The sequence below is a fragment of the Labeo rohita genome, chromosome 21 (genome assembly GCF_022985175.1).
Source record: "Labeo rohita strain BAU-BD-2019 chromosome 21, IGBB_LRoh.1.0, whole genome shotgun sequence".
NCBI lineage: Eukaryota > Metazoa > Chordata > Actinopteri > Cypriniformes > Cyprinidae > Labeo > Labeo rohita.
The window spans coordinates 21,412,146-21,433,557 of record NC_066889.1 but is presented as its reverse complement, the minus strand read 5'-3'; the positions used below and the strand labels follow the sequence as shown (position 1 = coordinate 21,433,557).

General features: G+C 37.2%; 3 protein-coding genes and 1 long non-coding RNA gene across 5 annotated transcripts in view; all 4 read left to right on the top strand.

Annotated features, from left to right (window-relative positions):
• The first annotated feature begins 296 nt into the window (after positions 1–296).
• Positions 297–1,921, top strand: LOC127152159 (L-selectin-like). Its single transcript, XM_051092662.1, has 4 exons — positions 297–320; positions 414–440; positions 1,106–1,489; positions 1,575–1,921. Exons 2-4 carry the CDS (start codon positions 416–418, stop codon positions 1,919–1,921), a joined length of 756 nt encoding a protein of 251 aa, XP_050948619.1. The 5' UTR covers positions 297–320; positions 414–415.
• Positions 1,922–3,736: 1,815 nt separating this feature from the next.
• LOC127152437 (asialoglycoprotein receptor 1-like) lies at positions 3,737–5,588 on the top strand. 2 transcript variants are annotated; one of them, XM_051093095.1, is made up of 4 exons: positions 3,737–3,909; positions 4,002–4,390; positions 4,926–5,297; positions 5,432–5,588. In XM_051093095.1, the coding sequence occupies exons 1-3, from the start codon at positions 3,840–3,842 to the stop codon at positions 4,968–4,970; spliced, it is 504 nt and encodes a 167-aa protein (XP_050949052.1). In that variant the 5' UTR covers positions 3,737–3,839; the 3' UTR covers positions 4,971–5,297; positions 5,432–5,588. The 2 variants fall into 2 exon arrangements, with proteins under 2 accessions (XP_050949052.1, XP_050949053.1); XM_051093096.1 differs by having other exon boundaries at positions 5,473–5,548.
• An 878-nt stretch (positions 5,589–6,466) lies between these two features.
• Positions 6,467–7,911, top strand: LOC127152440 (uncharacterized). Its single transcript, XR_007825076.1, has 4 exons — positions 6,467–6,859; positions 7,000–7,029; positions 7,194–7,270; positions 7,522–7,911. It is a non-coding gene; the product is annotated as an uncharacterized LOC127152440 (long non-coding RNA).
• A 9,448-nt stretch (positions 7,912–17,359) lies between these two features.
• The window catches only part of LOC127152158 (macrophage mannose receptor 1-like), a 48,037-nt gene continuing 43,984 nt past the window's right edge, over positions 17,360–21,412 (top strand). The window contains exons 1-2 of the mRNA XM_051092661.1: positions 17,360–17,725; positions 17,828–18,163. Of these exons, the coding sequence (XP_050948618.1) occupies positions 17,485–17,725; positions 17,828–18,163 (577 nt within the window). The 5' untranslated portion in view covers positions 17,360–17,484. The remainder of the gene's footprint in view (positions 17,726–17,827; positions 18,164–21,412) is intronic.

Sequence of the window (21,412 nt, the reverse complement as noted above, 5' to 3'; positions counted from 1 at the left end):
TATAAAGACTATTTTGGAAATTATTTATTTTTGTTGATTTTAAACTGATAATTATCTAAAAGGTCCAAATTTACTAGAATTCACCCCAAAGAAATTGAAGAACATGCTTCAGTCAGTCAATACCGCCTAGAGTGTGGTAATTGTATTACTGCGTTTATCTGATCAGTTTCTTAATTATGCCATCTAACAGGTCTTTAATGCTAAAGTGAAACTAAAGAAATGAACGCCCACATTTTTGAAGTTGCTCAAGTATAAAGAAACCCACACACAAACAGCAAACAGAAACTGGAGAGCAAGACAGGAGACTTGTAGGATTGAAGGTATATAAAAGCGGCTCTCGTGTATTTTACTAACGTTTATGATTGAAAACTTTAAAACTTAAAACTTCATGCATCTTACTTTTCCCTCCACAGCCATGTTTCTACTCGTTCTATTCTCAGGTATTGTCTGTACTTCTATGTATTTTTCTTAAAACCATGATTAGTTAAATCCTACTATTTTGAATCCTACTTTTTCATGCAAATGAGTTAATACAACATTTTTAATACAAATTCTATTGTCAGCATAAGCAAAGTGTAAAACCTTTAAAAAAAAATTTTAAGATAAAGACATTTTAAATATATTACTTATGTCTACATTTGAAATTTTAGCATAATGCTTGCCAAATGAAATACACTAAGAAAAAAGGCAAGTCTTAAGTGAATTGTAGTGTTGTCGCCATGTAGCAGGGACACTGTGTGTTTCGATGTGGAAGCAAAACCTCTTTGGGGAAGCTGGCAAATCAGAGCACTCCAACATCTTTCATTGCCTTCTCACTGTTTGCCCCTCATTATGTCTTTGTGAATGAGTCTGAGACTTGGACAGAAGCTCAGAAATACTGTAAAGCAGAGACGTCAAACTCAGGAAGACCACTGTCCTGCAGATTTTAAAAACACACCAGAACCTAATCAAGGTCTTCATGATTACTAGAAACTTCCAGGCAGGTGTTTTGGAGCTGGTTGGAGCAAGGGTCTGCAGGACAGTGGCCCTCCAGGAGTGGAGTTTGACACATGCTGTAGAGATAAATAGACTGATCACACTGAAAAGATGAACTTGTCTTTAACAGGGTTTTTCACCTTCACCTTGAGCGTCGATCGTCAGTATGTCTTTGTGAATGAATCTAAGACATGGGCAGAAGCTCAGAGATACTGTAGAGAGAAATACACTGATCTGGCCACCATTGAGAATCAACAGCAGACGGTTCAGTTAATAGACACAATAAATGATGATTCCATTGATTTGGCCTGGATTGGACTCTATGATGATCTGAACAGTTGGAAATGGACTCTGGAGAACAGTGATTTCTTCAAGGCAGGAGAGAAAGACTTCAGGAATTGGAATAACCCAGGACCAGATATTTCTACACCACACCGTTTGTGTGTGTATATGAACTATGGCGCATGGCTTACAACAGGCTGCTCTTCATTTTATCCTGTTATCTGTTATGATGGTAAGTTGTTGCATTAAAATGTGTATGACAGTGAACAATACTAAAAGCAGAGAGCCTGTCACTTAATGATAATGATTTCTTTCAGGAAGAGAAAATGCCAGTGCTACCTATGTTGTGGTTAACCAGTACCAAACCTGGTCTCAAGCTCAGAGTTACTGCAGAGAACATCACACAGACCTCGTCAGTATCAGGAGTAAGACTGAAAACGATAAGATGCAATATTTATTACAAACGTTTCTTCTTTATGAAACTTGGATTGGACTGTACAGAACCAGATCTTGGTCAGATCAGAGCAACTCTTCATTTACTTACTGGAAAACAGATCAGCCAGATAATGCAGGATACTGCACAGTAGTCTCATTCAGTGACTCCGGGAAATGGGCAGATGAATACTGCGATTTTGCATTCACTTTTTTTTTGTTACAGCGGTGAGTAGATTTAAACATCTTTTAAACATCTAGTTTTGATAGTATCTATAACAATAATTGCCTATAAATAAGCAGATACAAACACAAACAAAACTTTTTTTCATTAAAAATTAAAGTGAAAGCATATACCATTTTTATACCAGAGTGATATTACTTGGCTAAGAGTGTGATATTGCATTTACATGACAGTTTGACATTTAACAGATGAGCCCAAGCCTCCGTTACTAATTCGAGAACTTTTAAGAACTAGTAATGAAGGACTATTGCATAATTTCAAGCTTATTGTATTATGTAGAGTGATATGGTAAAGAGATGGACTGAGGGAGTGTGATTATCTGCATCTGATACAGCATTCCTTCTTCAGCTCAATCTTCAAACATTAGTTTGAATGTCCGCTGAGGAGAGCGATATCTTTTTTGCAGTATCCATTCAACTGTAAAAGAATTTTGCATGATAAAACTGGCCAATGCACTTGTTGGTTGCTTCTTACAAGGTTTTGTTAAAAGTAAAAATAATGTCCTTGCTTACAATCTTGTTTCAGTCCCTTTCAAAATCACCATTACCAACACACAGACTGTTTCACAATACCAAATACTATTATTGAATACTATTACTTTAATCTGTAAAAATAATATGTCCTTTTTCAAATCGAGCCCTTCTCAGATGCCTGTGGTGTGGCGTCACACCGACAGAGGCCGCTCCCACGATAGTTGATTGACATGAGCGTTTTACCTCAGATCAGCTGTAACAGTCCAGTAACTTTCCTTGTTTCGATGCCGAAGCAGGGATGTAAGTTAGACTCCGAAGAATATCTCTGATTGAGTGACTGAGGTGTTGTAATAATGAACATAGTGGTCGTCATTTACTCCCGACATCTGAGCCGCTGAAGATGCAGTGGATTACATTTGTTTGTGAAGGGAATGCACCTCCCGATCTCCATATATCCGTCTATGTGCGTGCAAATCATTCATGATCCAGCTTCACTTACAGCAGAAGTGTGTATAAGGGTTTTTTTATGAATCTTTGTGACCGCCTTTCCTTATAACATGGTAGTTAGGAAGTTTAGCGGCTAAACGCGGCTAAATATGGCTAAAGTAAACAAGATCGTCATTCCACAGAGAGAAGAGAGGGGCGGGGTGAGCAGAGCTCATTTGCATTTAAAGGAACAACCCCTTAGAATGAGAGGATCTTTGCAGAGCTCATTCTGACAAGGTAAAAAGGGTGTTGTTTTACAAAACTATTGAGAATTTTTAATCAAAGTATATTAGAGACTTTTCATTAAGACCCTAAAGAATCATATCAACTTGTGGAAAATGGGCATCTGATGACCCCTTTAAGAAGTGCTGCAAGTGGAGTGATACAGTTCCACTGGCAATTTTCTGTAGATGAGTCAGCAAAGCTGTAGGAATTGAGGTTGCGCTGCATTTTAAAGGGATAGTTCACTTTCAGTTGCTGGTCCCCTTTGACGTGCATAGTGTTTTTTTTCTCCATACTATGGAACTTCATAACTCCACTTGACCTTTGTCAACTTTTCAATCACTCAACTTTGTTTTTCATTTTCATATTCACAGAAATTTTTAATATAATATTATTCATGCTCAGAAAATGATATTTTGCTTGCTCAGATGTTTGAATTCCACTGAAGAAATATTTACACTTTGACTCTGGCCACCATATGATTTTGTGAATGAGTCAAGACCTGGACTGAAGCTCAAATGAACAGACACTGATCTGGCAACACAGTTAATGGGAGGCTTTAACACAGTAATGGCTTTAGCCTGGCCTGGATTGGACTGTATGATGATGTAAACAGCTGGAGATGGTCACTGGAAGACAATGATTTCTATCAGGAAGGAGGGAGAGATTTCAGGAACTGGTATCATGAACCAAACAATGCTGGGGGGAACAATCTCTGTGTTTACATGGATTATTATGGGAAGTGGTTTGATTTCCCATGTGACTTTACAGAACATAATTTCATTTGCTATGATGGTAAGGACATTTCAATTGTATAGAAATTGGACTAAGAAATTGGGCTAATGTACATACTGTACTGTATATGTTTGTCATATTTCATATCTCAGGTAGAGAGAATGCCACACAGAGTTACATCAGAGTCAATGATGGAAAAACTTGGTCAGAGGCTCATAGATACTGCAGAGATCATTACACAGATCTTGTCAATGTGAGAAATCAGACTGAGAACCAGAAGATAATTGAGAGAGCAGGTGGAGGAGTCTGGATCGGCCTGTACAGAAACAGAACTTGGTCTGACCATCAGATTACCAGCTACCAAAACTGGAGGCCTCAGATTCCTGATTATGGAACACAACCAGATAATGGTGAAGATTATATTTCTACGCACTTGTGGCAGAACGCTATTTTCAGCATTGTACTGCTGTATCATTCAGCCGTTCAGGCCGATGGACAGATGAGGTCTGTGTATCCAGCATGCCTTTCTTCTGCTACAGCAGTAAGTTCAGTCATTTTCCGGACAACATTTTCTTAGCAGGACTGTCCTGTAGCAGCTCCTTGTATAAATATTTCAACATGTTATGTTATATAGGCTGAAGACAATATGCTTTTAAATAAATGGGTTTAACTTTTATTATGAATTAAAAAAAACAACAACCTCTAAACACTACAAACCCTCATGTCTTCAAAGGGAACAGTAATTACTAATGGTGACATTAAAATTGTGGCAACAAAGCTTTGTGTTATTTTCACAATCCTGTAATTTCTTTTCTTTTTTTTTTTTTTTTTTTTTGCTATAAAATGAAGTGGAGTCCAACAGTGCCTGCCCACTATTTCAGTGGTCATGTTTTCTGGAAATATTTTTTCAATAGGAATTAGTTAAAAAACAACAAAGAGAATAAAAGCATATAGCATCAGAATAGTGTGATAGCATAGAATACTGTAAACTATTATGTTGTTAATTAATGGTATTAGAATACTGTTTTTTTTGTTATCTGTATTTGTTTTTTTATATGCTTTGCATTTACTCACAGGAAACTGCACACAATTGTCATGCACCCCTCAGTATCACTTTGTGAATGAGTCTAAGACCTGGACTGAAGCTCAGAGATACTGCAGACAGAATTACACTGATCTGGCCACCATTGAGAACATGGAGGAAAAGAATAGGCTGATTAAAACAGTACGTACTTACTATGGCAAAGCTTGGATTGGTCTGTATGATGATCTGAAGAGCTGGAGATGGTCACTGGACAATACAGCATTAAATGGAGGATTTAAAAGCTGGTATGTTTCACAACCAGTGAATTCAGGTGGACAGCGTCTATGTACTTATTTGTCAAATTACCAGGGGGTATGGATGGACACATCTTGCTCCTCTACATATCGCTTTGTTTGCTATGATGGTGAGAACATTCAGAGAGAGCTTTTAATTAGAATAATTAGCAACATGTTTAAAATAGGAGAAATATCAATTCTATATAATATTATAATAAATATTTTTTAATAAAATAAATATTTTTTAATTGTTTCCAAACAGGAAGAGTGAATGCTAGTGCAAGTTATGTGTTTTTTGACCAGCACAAAACTTGGACTGAAGCTCAGAGTTACTGCAGAGAAACATCACACAGACCTCGTCAGTATCAGGAATGAGGCTGAAAACTACAGGGTTCAGATATTACTTTCATATTATTCAGAGGTTTGGATTGGACTGTACAGAACCAGATCTTGGTCAGATCAAAGCAACTCTTCATTTAGTAACTGGAGGACAGGACAGCCAGATAATGCTGGAAACCGTGAATACTGCACTGCAGTGTCATTTAGTGACTCTGGGAGCTGGACAGATGAAAACTGCAACATTGCATTACCTTTCATTTGCTACAGTGGTGAGTAGATCTATATCCTGAAAAAAATAAAATAAATAACATAATCAATGGCATTGTTTTCAGTTCAGACAAGGGAAATTTTGACTTGCTCAAATGTTTTATTTTTATCTTCAATTTTTGTCCCTTTCTTGACAGGATTAGCATCATCCCGTCAGTATCATTTTGTGTCTGAGAATAAGACCTGGACTGAAGCTCAGACATACTGCAGACAGAATTACACTGATCTGGCCACCATTGATAACATGGAGGAAATGAACAGGCTGATTAACACAGTTAATGGGAGTTACAATGGTTCAGCCTGGATTGGACTGTATGATGATGTGAACAGCTGGAGATGGTCACTGGAAGACAATGATTTCTATCAGGAAGGAGAGAGAGATTTCAGAAACTGACATCATGAACCAAGAAACACTGGAGGGAATGAACTGTGTGTTTTCATGAATGGTGATGGGCAGTGGTTTGATATTTCATGTGACTCTAATTACTATTTTGTCTGCTATGATGGTAAGATATTACAATTTTTTTCTCTAAATGTACATTTAACATATTTAAATCTTCTTCTAGCCAGTGTTCACTGGCCCCTTAGCTTTAGCTTTCCATGTGTTGGCAGAAGAAGATGGATAGGCTAACAAAGAAACAAACTGACTAACTGATTACAATTCTTTCAATTATGTTCTATCCTAGGTAGAGTAAATGCCAGTCAAAAATATGTTTTGGTATATAACAGTAAGACCTGGACTGGAGCTCAGAGCTACTGCAAAGAGAAACACACAGACTTGGCCAGTGTGAGGAATGAAACAGAACATCAACAGATACTGAATGTTTCACTGGTTATGATGGTACTATTCATGGTTATGATGTATGGATCGGTCTGTACAGAAACAGACTGTGGTCAGATCAGAGCAGCTCTTCCTTCACATATTGGCTGCCATGGACCAAAGGTGATTTTGCACAACCAGATAATGGTGCAAATGTCTCAGGACAGTATGGAGCTCAACACTGCACAGCTGTGTCTTTAAAAAGCTTTGGTCACTGGACAGATGAGCGATGCTTTGCCAGTTTGCCTTTCTTCTGTTACAGTGGTGAGCAAATATACTATGAACATCATTAAAAAATAAACATCAATCTTTTACATACAAAACAAATGTTGATTTTGTTAAAGAGGGTACAAAGAGCTAATGCTATAATCTTCTGTTTGTTATTTGGTGATCTGGATGACCAGCACTTCAACCCAAGTTTTCAAATGAGTATGGTATGTTTAAATACATTTATGATCCATCTGCTTTTTCAGTTCATAACAAGGGTTACTCATACTCATACATACAAATTAATGATCTTTGGAATTTAAATTGTTAAAATAGTCACATTTTAATTTTAAAACTGTATTGACATCTGGTCTGTTCTTTCACTGATCAGTGATGGGAATGCAAGTAAAAGTTACAAGTTTGGAAAGTCTGCCTCATTCCCAGATTGAAGAGCTGGTAATCATACAGGTAAGCAACTCAACAATCAATAAGAATCATTTAGCTGCAGTAATGTTTTAAAAATTATCATGTTTTCACATAAACATTAGATTTGATACTTTGATACTAATGACTCATACATACACACTTTTTTTACCACAACAGTTATAGACTAGTACAATAAATAATTTGAAATAGAATAGATTAATGATATGTAAATAATATGACTGGATATCAGCACATGAAATGTTTGTCACAAAGTTCATATACTGTATTTTTAGTTACAAGAGCAGCTGGTCAGACTTGGACTTCCTAACAACGTCACCATGCATATGAGAGGCTACCATAAGATCAACCCCTGAAGGAAGAGGACAACACTTTATGTTTTCCAATACTTACTTTCTTAAGCAATACTATAATCACTTTTACAAATTTAAAATAAATGAGTTACATGAGTATATAGTGCATACAGCTGTACATAGCTTATTCAATACATTTTACATGTAAAGCAAAGCAGGTTAAACAATTACATGATGCTAAGTATACTAATAATTGCTGACATGAGTATGATATTTTCAATATAAAATCAGAAAAATAAAATTATTTTTTTTTTGCAAGTTATGCAATGTTATGAATGTTGTGTCAATAAAGTTTAGAACTTTGAAAAAGAAGCTTTAATGTTCTTTCAGACTTTATTTATCTGTAATGTCATATGACTTCATTCTATTTTATTCTTAAAACATTACAAGTTTATTCTGAAAGTCTTAGCTTTTGTATGTTAACATAACACTAAAAATGTTTACTAATGTAAAACCCCCACAAATTTGAAGCACTGATTTTGTTCTGGAACCAGGCTTGTGGTGAGAGGGTAAGAATTATGTATTGTCCTATAGATATAGTTAATAACATGTTATACACTTGGGGTGAGGTGTAGCATGGAGGAAAGTGAACCCCTGCTACCATAGTTTACCATTTATTCATAAAAATCTAATGCTGCATCCCAATTCACCTACTTATACTAAGCCCTAAAAATATGTACTCTTTTTGTAAGGAAAAGTACATACTTTTGAGTATGTAGCAAAATGTTAGGCAAGCTTTGGGACATACTAGGCTACTTTGTAATAACTGTGTCTTAAATGGACCGCTCAGTTGCTTAGTTATGTGCATTCTGTCACCTCTTGTTAACATTATCTTGTTAACATTATCTACATTTCATTTCATTTGATTTTCATCTGTACTGGACAGAAATGAAGAGGCACGTTGATTTCCAGTCGTGAGTTTTTATGCAGAGAATTCTACTCATGTGTTTGCATAATAATGCCTTTAAAAGTTCACAATGTTGCTGCATATGACATATAACACAGATAAAATTAAATATAATTTTTTAGACAGATAGCACAGATTTGACCCATGCTGTAAACTTGTATTGAACACAGAAACAAAGTCAGAGGAAGTCAGAGAAGAGTTGAAATTCATAAAAAAAGCTCAAACTAAATTGTTGTGATTAGTTGTTTTACTTTCTATTAACTTTCAGTGGGGTTTGCAATTATTTCAACACTGTTACCAGTATTTCGAAATATAGCTTAAACAAGGGTTTTAAATATATAATTAAAACATTAAACAAAACTATCCATGAATGGGTTACAGGTTTGCACATTTTCCCAAAATTATGCAGGGATTGGATATTTGCCCAAAGAAAAGGCAAAAGAAACATCACACACACATACACACATTTGGTCCCCATAACATGATAAATACCAGGTACACACGTGCACACACACACTCACACACCATTTAGTTAATATTAATCTCTATTTTAATCTACAACAAAGTTAATTATATACTTGCATCAACCACAAAACAGGAAGAGTGAAACAAAGATGTCATTTGCTATAGACTGTCAATCATTCAACAATTCAGCAGACAAGAATAACAGTCACTTTTATTAATTTAATAAACCATGTTAGATCTGGTTGATAAGATTACTGTATCTCATACAGAAGAGAACTGTTCATTTTAAGATGACCTAAGCACCTGCGATGTCTTAAGATCTTTGCTTAAAATTTAGTCTAATTATATCTTCATAGCTATTTAATTTTAATCCAGTTTATATTTCAGCTTTAATTCTAGTGAATATAAATATGTTAATAGTTTTAGTTAACAATTAAAAAATCTAGCCTGTTCTGCATGTTGTAAACAACAGCCTTAATTTTATTCAGGATACATTTTTATAAAGAATGGTCTGCACAACTTTACAACATTTGTGTTTTTTTTAACCTTCCATAATGCATAACTTCCAATGTTAGTGCTTGACTCCTGTTTGCTTCTAAAATCGAAAGAAATGTTAGATTTGTCAGATATGTGTCACACCCCTGTCTCATGTTAATCATGTCATGTAGTTCAGGTGTGTCTTGTTAAAGAGTTACTCCACCCCAAAATGAAAATTTTGTCATTAATGTCGTTCCAAACCCATAAAAGCTTTGTTCGTCTTCGGAACACAATTTAAGATGTTTTGAAAACCAGGAGGCTTGCAACTGTCTTATTGACTGGCAAGTAAATACCACTGTCAAGACCCAGAAAAGTATGAAAGACATTGTCAAAATAGTCCATCTGCCATCAGTGGTTCAATCTGAATTTTATGAAGCGACAAGAATACTATTTGTATGCTAAGAAAAAAAAAAATTTTATCTAACAATTCGTCTCCTCCATGTCAGCGTAGAAAACGTATCCGTGTGGTGCGGCTGACACAGAACAGCGTACGCAGTTTGCGTCCAGCGGATATTCTCCAAAATGGCTCTACGCTGATGCGGAGGAGACAAATTGTTGAATAAAATCTAAAAAGTATTCCTGTCGCTTCATAAAATTCAGATTGAACCACTGATGGCAGATGGACTATTTTGACAATGTCTTTTATACTTTTCTGGGTCTTGACAGTGGTATTTACCTGGCAGTCAATGGGACCGTCACAAACGTCCGGGTTTTCATTCAAAATATCTTAAATTGTGTTCCAAAGACAAACAAAGACACATGGGGGTAAAAGATTAATGAAAACATTTTCATTTTGGGGTGGAGTAACCCTTTAATTGTCATTGTTTTCCCTGTATTTAAGTCTCAGCCTGTGCTGTCTGTCTTTGTTGGGTCTCAAATATGTCTGACCCACACAGCAGGCCCCCACCTCCGCCTTGGTCACCTGAGCCATCAGTTCCGCCTTGGCCCTCCAGATCCTCCTCGTTGCCCTGGCTCATCGGCTCTCCGTCTCTGCCTTGGGCGCTTCAGCCCTTCCTCCACCATGACTCCTCCCTCCATCGGCTCCACCATGGGTCCTCCTGTCTCCTCCTCCTCCTCTGTCGTCTTCACCCTGGACTCTGTTTGCCATCCTCCTCCCAGGTGTCTGTCCTCCACCCGAGCCTCCTCCTAAGTTCCCATCCGTCCCTCCCTTTGCTGTTCTTGTGGCGCAAGGACACCCCTGGACTGTCTGCCACACCCCTAGACTGTGTGTGTGTTTTTCTCCCTATGTGCTCTGTGTAACCCAGTTTCTGTCTCATGTCATTTAGTTCAGGTGTATCAAGTTAATTGTCATTGTTTCCTCTGTATTTAAGTCTCAGTCTGTGCTGTCTGTCTTTGTCGGGTCTCAAATACATCAAGTTTGTGTGTCTATGCTATTCCTTGTGTGGATTACCCCTGGTGTTTTGATTACATTAAACACTTCCTTGATCCATGTCTCTGCATCGTCCCTCTGACACAGTTCGTGACAATCAAAAGCATGTCACAAATGCTGTTAGTAGAGCTTAACTTGATCTGAAACCACAACATTCCTTTACATTTTTTTTTTTTGCTAGGATACATTTCTCAATACTAAAGTCACTTTTCTCCTAACCATCTTTCAACTTGACACATTTAAAATGCGCTAAAACTACCAAAACACCATTAATGTCTTAAAACATTCTTGCATAACACTAGCAAAGGTTTCACCAAACCAATGGACTTTATCACTCAAAACACAACAACCTAAAAAAAAACCCCACTAACAACAGGTAGCATTATACAGTGTTTTCTTTTGTAAAATGTCTTTACAGAGCAAGCATAATACTCTCTATTGTTTATACTTCACTGCAGCATATGTTATATGGTCCAAAGTTTTCCCCTTTTGTACAGATGGTAATGAAGGTCTAACACTTGTGAAGATGTTCAGCTACATGCAACTGCTTTGATAATATTTTATTTTTTACATTCAGAATATTTTTCTATATGATATTACTGTACAACTGTTGCAAATTTCTGTCTTATTCATACTTTTTTGTACTGTGCTAAGCTTTAAATTTAAGTTTATCAGTTTTCAAAACAGTATGTAAACATGTGCAAACTGGCTTGTATAGTACATCAGTTTTGGTGGTGTTTGTGCTGAAGTGCTGAAAGAATTCAAGAATTAAAGATCCTAGCACAATATAAAATGCTGGCTATATTTGTCATTTTTAAAGAAACATTTCATTGTCAGTTCACATAATGTTAAGAGCTGGACCTGGGACAATTGTGTCTCTATAGTGTTACCATGCATGTAGGACGAAAAACGTTTGATGATGCACTTATTACTTCAAAGCCTCAACAAAGCTGTTGGATTCAGGTGGATAAGGGAAATGTTGTAAATACACAGGTGTTTTTGATTAAGGTCTCAGAACATCAGAGGTTTTCTATATGGTTTTATGTGTTCCTCACTTTCAGTTTTCGTGTTGTAGCCAATGATCTCACGGAGCTTGTTTAAACTCTCTGGCATCTTGTTCATCTGGTTTTGGATTATGTACGAACAGTATGAACTGTTGCATTCGATTTTAAAACACATTGAGCCCCATCATGTCAATTTAGTACAATCACCAATAATGCAATAAAAATTTTATACATACATTTTAGTAGAGTAGGTTAGATAAATGTTGCTACTAAATTCAGGTTAACACTTCACAATCTGAAACTAGCTGTAGATTATATTTTTGGATGGTTTCTTTCACTACAATGGCAAATATATATATATATATATATCTTGCTGTTGTACTGGTCTTGTGTAACTTGCAAGTTTTCATGTGGGTGTGCTTTTTTATTACCTCTCCCTGTCTAATTACTGTTTGTCTTGTGCTTTGGTACACGATTCCCTTGTGTTTCATGATTTGAAGTTCTGGATTCATATTTTTTGGTGATCTGATGCCTTTTTTTGTATGAAAAGCTACTGTAGAAATTGAATGGAAAGCTGCTGAACAGAAATTTATTCATGTATTCTTTAAATTACAGAATGTCTCTTACTTTATGCTTCTACTAATGTAGTCTAACAGGGTTTTTTTTTTACCGATCCCATCTATAATTTGTACATTTCTGATAGATTAGTGGCAACCCAACAGGTTTTGTGAGTTTAAAGAAGCCACCCACATTTTGCAGCAGATATAAAGACAGCCCCAGCATAAACTGATGAGCAAGACAGAGGACTTGCAAGTCTAGAAATCCTAATGGTAAAGAACAATTTTGACAAAACGGCTGCTTAATTATTATTTTTTTTAAACACATGTATAAATTAACTATTACAATAAAACAGGCGTCATTTCCTGCAGGGATGTTTTCACTGGTATTATTCTCAGGTATGGAACCTTTTACTTATTTTTAATCCTTATCTTGGTTATTTAAAAATATATGTGGGGGGAGAGGGTCCGACAGTCGACCACTACAAAACACTTCTGTTTCTGCAGTCCTGTTAAATTATTACATTTTGATCAATTTTCTGTGTGTGTGTGCGTGTGTGTGTGTGTGTGTACCTCAGCAGTAGCAAGAAAATCAGTTCTTTTAACATGGTCATTGTCAGAAATGTGCTTATTTGATTTTCCTGAAGCCTGCAATACACTACACAATTTTTACCCCGATTTTCCGCTGATTGACAGTCAAACTGACACTAGTTGGCAAACGTCAGAGCCAGTCTGCAGATTTGAGTCAACAGATTCCATAGAAAATCACATACTGAATGATGGTCACAGACACCAAGCCAGGCGATTAAGTATTAAAGTACTAAATCCTAACAGTAAATAATTTTGTTACTTACTTTCGTAACAAATGTATAGATTATTTTTATAATATTAATAAAACAGGCTTAGTTTTACTCCACAGCCATGTTTTCACTCCTAGTGTTGTCAGCTATGGAACATTTTTACTTATCTTTAGCTTCATCTTGATCATTTAAGAAATTATTTGAGTGGGTGGTAGGTTGTGATGGTGAGGTAATTTTCTCACCGGTTAATCGATGTGTCACAACACCAATGTTGGGGGTAATGCATTACAAGTAACTTGAGTTACGTAATCAGATTACTTTTTTCAAGTAACTAGTAAAGTAATGCATTACTTTTTAATTCACAGTAAAATATCTGAGTTACTTTTTTTTCCCATTTATTGATTGACAGCTCTCCTATCCCCATGCTAAGAGAAATCAGGAGTAGGATGTTACTGAAGTTCTAGAATAAATGTGAACGTGTGTTAATTCATCTTACTTGCAAAAAACAAAACAGATTCAGTATTCCTCAAAATTAATAAAATAGTGAAATGCAACTCAGAATATGATGCGAAACTGCAATAATTAAATGTTAAATAAACCAAATATCCTTTATGTATTTAATCCCATTTTATTAACCAGTGTCTTTGATGCTGATCTTTGATGATCCAATTCAACCGTACTAATAAGCAAAAATTACTCAAGATAAACATTTGTGCTTTTTTTTATTGCTTAAGTGTGTTGAACTTTCTTCTCCTGCGTTATACTGTACAGACATGAATTTACTTTTCCTCAAGCCTGAGGCATATTCATTTTTACTTTTGGTGTAAAAGGGCTTTTACGTCTGCCGAAATAAAACTTTTTTATATTAAAAACAATCAAGCCCTGGCCAGATTTAAAAAAGTAACGCAAGTATAGTAATCCATTACTTTCCATAAAAAGTAACTTAGCAATGTAATTAGTTACATTTTAAGGGAGTAATGCAATATTGTAATGCATTACTTTACCCAACACTGGACAACTCTGGTGTCACTGAGGGGGCAGGTAATTCATTAGAGTTTTCCCCCCTTTCCTCATTGTTCTTTGCTTTCAAATAGCTTGTAAATGCCTCTGCACATTTTACTTTTACTTTCAAATTCAGTGTCAATTGCTTGAACAGACACAACAAATCAGTACAATGACAAACTCACTTATATTAATGTAACGTAGGGAGTGGGACAAGAGGCGAGCAGATCCAAATGCAAGCTTTTATTTAGAGAACGAGACAAAGACATGGTCAAGCAGGCAGAGTCCAACAATGGCAAACAGGTATGTAGGGGCGAGACACGAGAATAGTCCAAGAAGAAGGCGTTGATGCCACTGGGATGTTTGCAGCTCGCACTGACACTAGTGGTGGGTCCAGCATGCTGGCCATCATGATAGGCTGTGACTTTGGGGTGTCAGACGAGACGTGACTAGACTCTGGGCGGTCAGACGGGACGTGACCTGACTCTGGGCGGTCAGACGGGACGTGACCTGACTCTGGGCGGTCAGATGGGACGTGACCTGACTCTGGACGAACAGCAATCATTTGACTTGGCTCATGAAGATCAACTGTGACTTGACTAGGCTCATGGAGATCAGCTGTGGCTTGACTTGGTTCGTGGAGACCAGTAGAGACTTGACCTGGCTCATGAGGGTCAACTGTGACTTGACTTGGTTTGTGGAGACCAGCGGTGACTTGACTTGGCTCGTGACAACCGGCGGTGACTTGACTTGGCTCGTGACGACCGGCGGTGACTTGACTTGGCTCGTGGAGACCAGTGGTGACTTGACTTGACTTGTGAAGATCGACTATGGCTTGACTAGACACGTGAAGACCAGCTGTGGCTGGACTCGATTCATGAAGACCAACTGTGACGTGACTTGGTTTACTAAGACCGCCTGTGGCTTGACTTGACTCAGGAAAATCCGTTCTGACTTTGCTTGACACAAGAACCACTGTACTTAGTCCAGGAACAGCTGCTTTGATGTTGCTTAAATCAGGAATGGCAGCTTTGACTTTGCTTGACTCAGGAACGACAGCTCTGACTTGACTCGACACAGGAAACACAGCTTTAACTTGACTTGACCTGGGAAATACAGCTGTAACTTGACTTGACACAGGAACGGCAGCTGTAATTTTGCTTGACTCTGGAGTGGCAGCTGTGACTTTACTTGACCCAGGAGATACAGCCGTATTTTGACCTGACTCTGGAACAGCAGCTGTAGCTTGACCTGACTCGGAAGCTTGATTGGACTTGAGAACAACAGCTGTAACTTGACTGGACTCGGAATGTTGACTTGACTCGGGAGACACAGCTGCAACTTGACTTGACTCGGGAAATGCAGCTGTAACTTGACTTAACTCGGGAAACACAGCTTTTGCTTTGCTTAGCTCAGGGGTAGCAGCTGTGACGTGACGGAGCACAGTTTTTGCCGCCATTTTGTGAACGGGCTCCGCCATCGCCGCCATTACATGAGTGTGCTCCGGCGCGGCCGCCATATTGCGAACGGGGTCCGTTGTAGCTGCCATTATGTGGACGCGCTCTGGCGCTGCCGCCATTTTGAGAGCGGGCTCCGTAGTAGCCGCCATTACGAGAGTGTGCTTCGGTGAAGCCGCCATTTCACGAGCGGGTTGCGTGCCCGGCATCCACGACACCCACCGTGAAAGATGAGCCCACAGTCAATAAAGCACAGTCCATAAAAGCAGCCAGAGACGAACGCGGACCCTCGCATCTCAGTCTCGCCTTTAAAGGCTTATTTATGCCATCACAAAAAATTTTGACTAAAAGACAGTCCGGGAGGTCTGAATAGCTCGCTATGGGAAGGAATTTACAAACATAACATTCCAGTGAACGCGGGCCTTGCTTGAGTCGGAACAGTATCTTTGTAGTGTCCATACCTGTGTATTGTCCGTGTGTAAAGCTGCTGAATCCTTTTGCGACGGAGTATTGTGGTTATTGTTGTGTTTTCATTGTTGATTCGCTTTTGTTCCCTAGTTCCCTAGTTCCCTGTGTTTAGCTTTCTCGCCTGGCCATCTCGTCTCATCTGTCTTGCCGCCTGCCTTCTGAACTCTCGTTCGTTTCACAGATTATTCCCCGCCTTTCCCCCCATGGATTACGTTCGCCACAGATCGACCCACGCCTGCTACACGGACAATCCCCACTTCTCGCCTTTGTTACACCTGTTTGCTGTTGTGCTGACCCTGCCTGTTCGACCATGTCTCTGTCTCGTCCTGTTAATAAAAGCTCACATTTTTCCCCACGTTACAATTAAACACAATTTTTATTAACAAAACAAATAAAAATACATCATGCTATAGGTCTAATATAAAACTATAAAACTATAAAACAAATAACTTCCACAAATTTTAAACATGACAAACTAAAAATCTGCAAATACATTGCAACCAAATAAAAAGAATTTTCAAAATCACCTTGGATAAAGGGCAAAAGTCAACAGGCTTTTCAAAATCCAAATATTTTCAATAAAGGTATTGTTGCATTTCATTCCGAAACCAAATCGTCATCCTCTTGTCTTTCACTCTCCTCAGAATTTTTTTTATTGTGAAATTGTTTAGATGGTTCAATTGGAAAAATATGGACACATTGCACACAAACTGACTATTGGTACTGAGGCACAAACAAACAAACATTTTAAAAACCATCAGCAACTTGCAGTGGTCAATTTTTGAACAATCAAACCCCCGCCCAGTAGATTTGTTGCGATATTTGGTGTCAATGGTGTTACTGGTCTTAAGCTGCAACTCCGGTTATGTCACTTGCCCACATTAACTATTTCCTTGTAGTGTGCAGTTTTCTTTTCTTTAGCATATTTAAAAAACAAATTTAAGTCAATTAAGCTTTATTTAAGTCAGCCATAAACATTATTTATTAGTTGGTTGCAGGAAGTATTAAAGACATATTCTCATTCTAGAGAGTATTTCATTGGGTACAGAAATCAGCACAGTTTAAGAAGACTCAGCTTTATAAAAATGTGCTTTAGAATGTGCATTTTTTTTTTTTTTTTTGTATCTCCACCTGGAGTCAATAATATTTTCAGCATTTCTTTTAAGTCCCTCACGCTGTGTGCCCCTCAGTATGTCTTTGTGAATGAATCCAAGACTTGGGCAGAAGCTCAGAGATACTGTAGAGATAAATTCACTGATCTGGCCACCATTGAAAATGAACAACAGACGATCCAGTTAATGGACACTGTGAATGATGATTCCATTGATTTGGCCTGGATTGGACTCTACGATGATCTGAACAGTTGGAAATGGACTCTAGAGGACAGTGACTTTTTTAATGCAGGAGAGGAAGACTTTAGGAACTGGAATAACCCAGGACCAGACAATTCTGGTGAACGTTTATGTGTGTATATGTTCAGAGGGATATGGTATACAACAAGTTGCACCGGTTCATATTATCCTCTTGTCTGCTATGATGGTAAGCTGTTTCATTATAATGTGCATGGCAATGGTCTGAAAACAACTGAAAACAACCAAACTAACCTCTCTCTAATTTTATTACGGCATTCATTTATTTCAGGAAGAGAAAATGCCAGTGCTACTTATATTTTCATTCCCCAGGCCCAAACCTGGACTGAAGCTCAGAGATACTGCAGAGAGCATCACACAGACCTCGTCAGTATCAGGAATGAGATTGAAAACCAGAAGGTCCAGTCCATTACGACTTATAACGACTATGCTTGGATTGGGCTGTACAGAACCAGATCTTGGTCAGATCAGAGCAACTCTTCATTTACTTACTGGAGCACATGGCAACCAGATACTGCTGGATCCTGCACTGTAGTCTCATTCAGTGACTCTGGGAAATGGGCAGATGAAAATTGCAATTATGCATTTCCTTTCATTTGCTACAGTGGTGAGAAGATATTAATATTTTTTTTTACTTTGGATACTAATTAATGACATCCATCGTCTATTGCCTCAATGCACAATTTTCAAGAAAACATACATTATGGGGTCCAAAAGTTTGAGACTATATTTAAAATAGTGGTGTCAAAATTAGCAATGTTAACGGATGCGATTCATTTTTTCATTTTAACGCGTTAAAAATATTTAACACAGTTAACACAGGGATGGGTCTAGGTTTGGCCACCCCACCCACAACCACTAAAAACTGCATTTATTTAGAAGCACGGAAACTTTACCGGTGACGATCAGAGCTTTAGTAGAACATCAGTGAACTGCAGACAGATGAGATGTTGTTTTGTCATATGTCAATAAAAACAAATCTTCCTGTCCTGTCAGCTGTTACACTGTGCTCGTAGTGCATGCTCTTCTATAGCCTATTAAAGCGCTGTATCATATTTAACCCTTTCACTGGTGAGTTTAAAATATTCTATCTGACCCCCAAGTGTAAATAAACATTTGAAATGACCGTTATTTTAGAATGGTCACTTTATTGTTTGTTTTCCTATTGTTTACATTGACACCTCAGCCACTATAGTGCTGTATGACAGACTTCCGGTTTCTTTCGGTTTTCAGATTTTATTCAAAATATTCACAAAAATGACTTACCATGTCTTCAACTATCTGATATTTTAAAGAATATGTTAAGTGAGTGTATTTTTCTTTATAAATGATCTGGATTGGGATCTATAACCTGCAATATGCACCATGTTTGATTGGTCAAAAATATGCTGAGGACCAATAGTGGGAAAGGAATGGATCTACATAAACCCACGCTTGCATTATGTGTTCTGATATAAATCAAACACGATCTAATGCAAATTATACTTGAATGGATTGTTATTTAAAAACAAATACTGACATTCTGGAACATTTTCTGGCTCAAATTAAGCATTGCTAAATGTATTGTTTTACTAGTACAATGTGAACAACAAAACTGAAACCTAAAATAAGTTGATTCAGTCTGGTTGAAACACTGCTCATTCCCTTAAATGGATTGCGTAATTGGTGTCCTAAAACACCATGTTTAGGTACACTCTAGTTTGAATTTTAAAATTACTTGATTTATTGTTTGTGTATTGGACCGTACTTAAATAATTAAATTAAATGAAATTGATGTAATTGAGTCGTACACATCAGATAATGTGGACTGAGGAAAAGATTACTGCAACCTGACTGAAAAAAGAGTGCATGTCCCCCTTTATTATTTAAGAGTAACAATTAAAGCATTAGTTCCATCTTGTTGCCAGGCAGAACTGCTTGCAAAGCAGCCAAAAAAATTAACCAGCTCTGTGGTCTGAAACTGTTTTGGCACCGAAAAGAAGTTTTCACATGCCCTGACATTTGTGCTTTTTTCATATTTTATTTAATTTAGATTTTAGTGTTTGTGTTTAGTGTTAATGTTTCTTGCTGAAGGGCACAGTTAGTATAATGGGTTTATGTGAACATTGTTTAAAGTTCACTTAAATTACAAGTCTAATAAATGTTAAATTGAAAGCTGTTAATTATACTGAAATGTTGAATGGCTATAGGGCCATGAAAAACATTCAGAACATTCATAGAGACAAGAGTTTGTATCAGATGATACTTGCCTTCAGTCATTTTCTAAAGATGGCATGAAAATCATGTCAAAAATATACTTTACAGATGTTGTTCCTTGATTTGAAAGTATTGCAAGACATGTTTTGTGAATTAAAAATTGCGATGTTAGGTGGGATTAATCGTGATTCATTTCAGAAAAAATGGTCCAAAAATCAAAATATATTTAATTTAAAATTACAGCTTTACAATACAACATGAAAAAGAAATATTTACTGTTCTGCACTATTTTGAGGTCAATAATTCAATAAGTAAATCTGTAGCATTGATCCCCAAAAATGATAGGATGTTCCATTAATGAACAAGATGCTCTTGTGCTTGTCACAAACTATTTTTGTCCAAAAAAATCCTCTATGGTGCAGTGTCATTACAATTATTTAACTAGTCCCAATTAATATGGAGCATCCTCAAAATCAAAACCCGGTAAATGTGTGTTCTGCACCTGCGTAAGAACATTTACCTGTCACATACTATTTTTGTCAAAAAGTAATCTATTCCTAGAAAAAAACAACATATGCTGGTATCTGGAATGCTGGTTATGTAGGTTTTGATGCTGGTTTAAGCTGGTCCTTTGCTGGTTTTTGCTGAAACTTGGCACCCAAAAACATGCCACAAAAGTAGACCATTGATCAAATAAGCAAAAAAACCGGACACTGATCATGTGAACTTCTTTGAACAATTTTTACTTTGTCAATTTTCAATTCAACTTTTCACTCAATACTAATCATATCATTTAGAATATGATTATTTCATTAAATGTGTGCAAAAAAATAAATCTGACAACTTTGACCAGTGTGTGTTCATAGGATTATAAGGCTAAAAATTGTTTGACAGAAAATCATTTAGTGCGTCAAAGGCCTAGGTCATTCTGGATTTTTTTTTTTCTGCTGTTCACAGAACTAACATCGCCCCGCCAGTATCACTTTGTGCATGAATCTAAGACCTGGACTGAAGCTCAGAGATACTGCAGACAGAATTACACTGATCTGGCCACCATTGATAACACAGAGGAAATGAATAGACTGATCAACACAGTTAATGGGAGTTATAGCAGCTTAGCCTGGATTGGACTGTATGATGATGTAAACAGCTGGAGATGGTCACTGGAAGACGATGATTTCTATCAGGAAGGAGGGAGAGATTTCAAGAACTGGTATCATGAACCAAACAATGTTGGGGGGAAGGAACTCTGTGTTTATATGGATTATTATGGCAAATGGTTTGATGCATCATGTTCCCTACCCTTGTCGTTTATTTGCTATGATGGTAAGGTCCATTTCTATATAAATTAGATTTTTTTTTTATTTTCAGTGTCCCAACATTTGCATGTATTTGTCATATTTGTTATTTCAGGTAGAGTGAATGCCACACAAAATTACATCAGAATCATTGATGGGAAAAATTGGACAGAAGCTCATAGATACTGCAAACAGCATTACACAGATCTTGCAATGTGAGAAATCAGACTGAGAACCAGAGGATCCTTGGAGACAACAGGTGGAGGAGTCTGGATCGGACTGTACAGAAACAGAATTTGGTCAAACAGTCAAAATACCAGTTATCAAAACTGGAGGCCGCAAATTCTTGGCATACAAGCTCA